The sequence below is a fragment of the Apteryx rowi genome, unplaced genomic scaffold (assembly GCF_003343035.1).
Source record: "Apteryx rowi isolate R43461 unplaced genomic scaffold, aptRow1 scaffold_1309, whole genome shotgun sequence".
Taxonomy (NCBI): Eukaryota; Metazoa; Chordata; class Aves; order Apterygiformes; family Apterygidae; genus Apteryx; species Apteryx rowi.
In genome coordinates, this window is record NW_020447541.1 from 6511 (window position 1) to 12968 (window position 6458).

Sequence of the window (6458 nt, forward strand, 5' to 3'; positions counted from 1 at the left end):
GCCTCCATCAGGGTTTTCCCTCGTGCAAAAATCTTGTGTTTAAATTAAGTAGGAACAGGCGGCTTTGGAGGGAAATATAGTTAATTATGGGCTGCCTGGAAAGCCTGAATTCAGGCAGGCAGGGAATAGGTTGGGCAGTTTTAGGTGCAAGCCAAAAAGGTAATAAATGCGAGAAAGCTCTGGGCAAGAAAAGGAGGGGAACGGCCCCGTTGCTGTGCAGACCTGCCCCCAAAACACAGCGAAAAGCTGGCAACGTCCCCCAAATTCATCCTGGTGGGGGCAAATTTCCAACTTCGGCCCCAGGCGCATGGGAATGATGTTTTTTCCCACCTGGCCTTGTTCCCTGCCCTTTTTGCCCCAAATTACTTGTTGCACCCCATGCTCCACATTAACCCCCCAAGCAGGTGCCGGAGGGTAATTTCGGGGTGCTTTTTGCAATCCTCGTTCAGCTCTCGTTATGCAAACGGGCCAGAACAGACCTGAAAGCAGCAGCTGGTGCTCTCAGATTTGCGTCCTATTTTCGCCCTCATCTTCCCCTGAAACGGGGGAGAAAAGGCATTTTGACCAAAACGCGCGGGTGCAAAGCGGCGGGGGAAGCTGCTACAAAGACGCCAGTGTCCAGCCCAAATAAAATCTAAATTACGGGAAAAATGCAAGGTGCAATTAACCCACCCCACACCAGGATTTTTTTTAGCCCCAAGATACGGTGTGACGCTCAAAAGTATTTTGCAAAAATGATTGCTTTGGCCAGGGAATAAACAGCTAAAGGCAGACATGTCCCATGTGCAGTGATTGCGCCAATAAATATATTGTGCTCGCCAAGCTATTAAATAGCAGATTTTGCAATATATCCTGTAGGGCCTCCGGCGCCTCCACTGTTGTGGCAATTGAATATGAACAGCTTGCAAAAAAAAACAAAAAAAACAAAAAAAACTGCAAAATTTGCAGTGTGGAAAGAGAAAAACGCGGGCACAAAGCGCAACATAAAGCCAGAAACCTAATTGCTGCAGGAGCCGGCGTTGCAGGGAGTGCAATAGGGTTGTCCAATTTGGGGGGGGTTCTGCCTAATTTCTGCACCCTCGGTGTGCTAAAATGATCATTTTCGCCGCCAGGCCGGGCCAAAGCGGCACTCACTTATTTTCAGGATTCTTTCTGCCGAAAATGCTCCTTTTTTTGGTTTTCCCTCCAAACACCTGAATTCAAATTTTCTGCGTTCTGGTAACTCGGAGGTGGCAGCAAGGGGGGTCGGGGGAGCCTTTCGCCAGCTGCTGCCCCCGAAAATGGCAGCTGCTTTCACCCAGGCCCCAATTAAAATATCCTTCCCGAAAGCAGGGGGCGGCAGGGGCAATTAGTGCTATTTCAGTTTTAGCAGGAATAATTTTCAGAGACGCTTGCAAAAATAAAAAAATCAAAATAAATCAAAATAAATAAATTAATAATAATAATATTAATAATAATAATAAAACCCAAAACTGATAAAGAGGCAACATGCAACTTGCAATAGGGAAAATGGGTGATTTTATTTTTTGCATTTTTTTTTAAATAAATGTTGCAATTTCCGTGATAATGCAGGGTAATATTAAGCTGTAGAAAAGCAGGTTTGGTGGGGATGAGAGGGGCTGGGAGACATTTTTTTTCAGGATGCAAAAGCTGTTGCAGGGAGCAAAGAGCGTGCAGCAAAGAAGGACACGGCACCTGTGATCCCCCCGTGTTCACTGAGGGTTTTGCAAAAATAACCCTTTTTTCACAAAAAACCCACCCTTTTTGGAAAAAAAAGAATTAAAATAAAATCTCGCTCTCTTGGCGTGCCTTGAGAAGAAAAAAAGTGAATTAAAACCCCATTTCTTCCCAGTGCACCTTGCAAAAAAAGCAAATTGGCAATGCTGTTCTTTTGCTCTACTTTACAAAAAATAAAAGCAAAGTGAAATCCCATTTTTCTGGGCCCCTCTTTTAATAATTAGAGTTTCTCTCTCTGCAAAGAGCCCCCCTTTGCCCCTGTTTGCAGGTGCCAGGGCCGTTTGTAGTGTGTGGGAACTGCCCCCCCCAGCAGCAGCAGCTTTTTCCCGTAAATCGCCTCAAAGCGCAAGTTTCCACCGCGGCCAAAAAAATAAATAAAAAGTAAATAAATAAAAAAAAATCCCCATTTCCCTCCAGGCTCCCCCTGACTCATTTCTGCTCAAAACCGCTAACGGGCAGTTAATTTTAGCACCCCCCCCCCCAGTTGCAAAATTAAAGATAATGGCGAAAATAATAATTTTTTTAAAAATTGTGGACCCTGAATTCCAGCTTTTGGCACCATCTTACTTCCAAAAAAAAAAAGGAAAAAAAAAAAAAGCTTTCCTCCAAGCAATGCCCGGATTCGAGGAAAAATTATTGCAAAATTATTTGCAACCCCTAGTGCTAGCAGATTGCATGCTTTTTTTTTTTTTTGACATAGCACTAAAAAGGAGCCGAACGCCCCTAGTTAAACCTAATTTTAACTAATTAACTAATGACCTAGTTAAACCTGTTTAGCAACCAGCCCCAGGGCAAAAGCACAGCCCAAATTTTGCAATTTGCTGCTAATTCCCCACAAACCCGAGGTCACATCGACAGGCGAGGGCAGAACAGTTGCAAGCAGGTTTTGCAACAGCACCTTATTGCAAAAGCAAGCCCCAAGCAGGGGCTAAAAGGTCGTTTTTATTGCACTAGAAACCCTAAGCAGCATTTTAAAGGTCACTTTTATACATGCTTTTTATTGCAATAAAAACCTCAAGCAAGGTTTTAAAGGTCGCTTATATATATATATGTGCTTCCTTATTGCAATAAAAGCCCTAAGCGGGGATTTAAAGGTCACTTCTGTATGCTTACAGCAAAGGAAAATACATGTGGCAGGCAGACGAGCAGGCAGCAAAGACAAAATATTGCAAAGACAAAATATTGCATTTTTAAGCCATTTTTGCTTCGAAGCACGTTGGCCTCTGCAGTTAGCAATGTCGTCCGCCTCGCCAGCACGCATGTTTTTTAATTAAAAAAATAAGCTTAATTTGTTGCTGAAATAAAGCCGCACACCTGCCGCAGCAGCGCTGGCCCGCGCCTGGTATTTGCTTGCCGGCTTTTAAATAGATATATATTTTTTCTCTTTTCTCACAAAACATATTTTTCTGCAGCGCACGCGTTTCGGGGCGCCCGGCCAGCTGCTGCCGGGCCCCAACTTCCCGTTTCATCCGCCTGCAAATAGCAGAAGCCGAAACTGAAACTCGCATCTGCCAGGCAAAAACACGGGGGAAAAAAATTGTTTAATCGAGGCGCGTTTGGTGATGGGGAAAATTAACCCCGCGGCCTGCCACGAGGAACAGCCTTTTTGCACAAAAAGCTCCGGCATTATGGTAAAAAATCCATGTTTAAATGGGCAAATTCGTACTTTAAAGCCAGATTAAACCCACTATATGGTAGGAGTTTGCACTTTATATATATATATATATATATATATATGCATACACAACTGTATAATAAACAAAAAATATATATATATAAAAATGCATTTTATATACATATGCATGCACACATATAAAGTCATACAGAGGTATATAGCCTTAATATATCTTATGCTGAATTGCTCCTAAAATAGCACCTTGGAACACAATCAAAAATGGCAAATTTTGCCAGATTAAAACCTGGAAAAACGTGCCGGGAGGGTTTTGGAGGTGGTCCGAGGCGCCTTGGCTGCTTCCAGGGCATCCTCAGCCCCGTCCTTTGCCCCTTTGGGGTTTCCTGCATTGCACACACACTCTGGTTCGGCATTGCACGCGCACCAGCTCTGCATGGCGCACACGCGCACCCCGGTTCAGCATTGCAGAGGAGCTGGTTGATGGCCAGGGTCCACCTCCTCCAAGCTCAAGGACGGTCCATCCCAACACGCAAGGCACGAGGATGAGCGAGGAGCTGTTATCGATCAGCCTTTAAAGGTCATGGCGATTGGCAGAAGGTCCTGAGGACCCACAGGGAGCAAACACCCCCCCGTCCTCAAGGAGGAGGATCTGGGGAGCTGCAGGCTCCACCTCCATCCTTGGGAAGGTGATGGAGCAGCTCACCCTGGATACCTTTTCCAGGGACATGGAGGTGATCGGGAGCGGTCAGCATGGCTCCACCAAGGGGAAACCGTGCTTGACCAACCTGACAACCTTCGAGGAGGGGGTGACTGCCTTGGTGGATGAGGGCGGATCATCATTCAGCTGGAGACCAGTGACCAGGGGTGGATCGAGGTCCAACATCTCCATTAAGGCCCTGGGTGATGGGACTGATGCAACTTTGCTGAGGATAAGGAGCTTGGGAGGAGCAGTGGATGCACCAGAAGGTGCAGAGGGACCTCAAGGGGCTGGAGAGACGAGCAGGGAGGACCTTCGTGAAGGTCCACCAAGGGAAATGCCAAGCCCTGCGCTGGGGGAAGACCAACCCCCCCACACTTGGAGGTGTTGTGGAGTCTGCGTCCTTGGAGATACCCAACACCCAACTGCACGTGGTCCTGGGCAACCTGCTCCAGGCTTTATCTGCAGCTGCCGTGAGCCATCTTCAGCGCTGGTTCTCCCATTTGCCCCAAATCTGCCCTTTTCGCCCCCCAGAAGCCCCCGTCCCGGGTTGTAGGGCCAGGATCCCTGGTGGCTCACAGTTATCTCCTCCGAGTATCTAAATAGAAGATGAGAAAACCTCCTTCACCACCTAGCAGGTGCCTAGGAGATGTCAGCCTCATTGCATCCTACCGGGGCCTGCAGCACACGTATTTATATATATTTATATATATATATATATGTATATACACACAGTATCACATTGCATTTATTTTTGCATCCAGGCAGGATTGCATTGCAAGTATTTTTTGCATCGATACAGGATTGCATTTTAATTTATTTATGTATCTCTACAAGATTATATTGCATTTAGGTTTGTATCTATACAAGGTCGCATTGCAATATGTCTTTGTATATCTCTACAGGATTGCATTGCATTTCTGTTTACATATATGTGCGTGTGCATGTCTATACGTGTCAAACCATACGTTGGCGTTTGCAGCACAGAAACCCGGCCCGAAATGGGATGCGCTACGGCTGCTTGTTTGGGTTTTTTTGCCCGAAAGCCCAAATTTGGCGGCGTTTGCTGCCCCCTCCTGGTTATCGCATCTCGCCTGGGGCTTCGGGGGGCGCTGGGCCATACTGGGACTTACTGGTGGGCCCCCAGTTCCCCCCAGGCCCTACAACAGGGTTGGTCTGGGCAGACTGGGGGGCACTGGGCCATACTGGGAGGCACTGGGGGTCCAGACTAGGGCCACTGGGCCATACTGGGGGGCACTGGGCCGTACTGGGCGGCACCAGCTGCCCTGCCTAGAGGCACTGGGACATACTGGGGGCACTGGGACATACTGGGGGCACTGGGCCATAATGGGGGGCACTGGGGGTCCAGACTAGGGCCACTGGGCCATACTGGGGGGCATTGGGCCGTACTGGGCGGCACCAGTTGCCCTGCCTAGAGGCCCTGGGCCATACTGGGGGCCCTGGGCCATAATGGGGGGCACTGGGGGTCCAGACTAGGGCCACTGGGCTATACTGGGGGGCACTGGGCCATAACGGGGGGGCACCAGCTGCCCTGCCTAGAGGCACTGGGACATACTGGGGGGCACTGGGACATACTGGGCAGCACTAGCTACCCTGCCTAGAGGCACTGGGACATACTGGCGGCACAGGGCGCCCCCCCCTGGCCTCGCTGCTCCTCCGCCGTCGCCCCGGGCGGGCCACGCCGCCCGGAAATGGGCGGAGCCCAGGTGGTTACAAGGCGGAAGGGGGCGTGGCCTGGGGCGGGTCTATGAATGGGACCGGACCCGCCGCTGATACCGGCCATTGTGACGTCGATGGGAACAGGTAGGGGCATGCTAATGAGGCGGGGGCGCCGTGCAAAGGTGGCGGCGGGGGGGCCGTGCTCTCTGTCGCGATACCGCGGGCTCTATTACGATAACAGCGCTTATACCCATGGGGTGGTGGCGTTGGCGCGTTGCGGGGAGGGGGGCGCGCTGTCGCGGTATCGGCGCTGTCACGATAGCCCCGCACCGAGAGCGCGTAACAGGCTAGCGGGTGGGTAAGCTCGCTTTTTAATCTGCCTAGCAACGCCCGCCGCCTCGGCGCTGATTGGCTCGGAGGAGGCCGGGGGGCGTGGCGGCGCTCAGCACTGAGCGCATGCGCCGCTGGAGAGGGCTTCCCCCCCTCCCGCTCGGCTTGCGTGCATGAGGTTGGGTGAGCGCGCTTGCGCACGGACGCTGGGGGGGGGGGGCGGTGTCCCGGAAGTGCTCCTTTCCCTAGCAACCGCGGGGTGTCCCTTAGCAACCTGTGTGGTCTGGCCTCCCGCGGCGGGGCCTGGTGGCCCGGGGGGGGCCCCGGGGGTGACTGCGGCCTCTCTGCGTCCCCCCCTTGGGGTCCCTAAGGGGGGGGACA

The 6458-nt window shown here is 50.8% G+C and overlaps 1 protein-coding gene across 1 annotated transcript in view; it reads left to right on the forward strand.

Annotated features, from left to right (window-relative positions):
* Positions 1 to 5823: 5823 nt before the first annotated feature.
* SALL2 (spalt like transcription factor 2) overlaps positions 5824 to 6458 on the forward strand; it is an 8210-nt gene continuing 7575 nt past the window's right edge. The window contains exon 1 of the mRNA XM_026056349.1: positions 5824 to 5891. Within this exon, the coding sequence (XP_025912134.1) occupies positions 5840 to 5891 (52 nt within the window). The 5' untranslated portion in view covers positions 5824 to 5839. The remainder of the gene's footprint in view (positions 5892 to 6458) is intronic.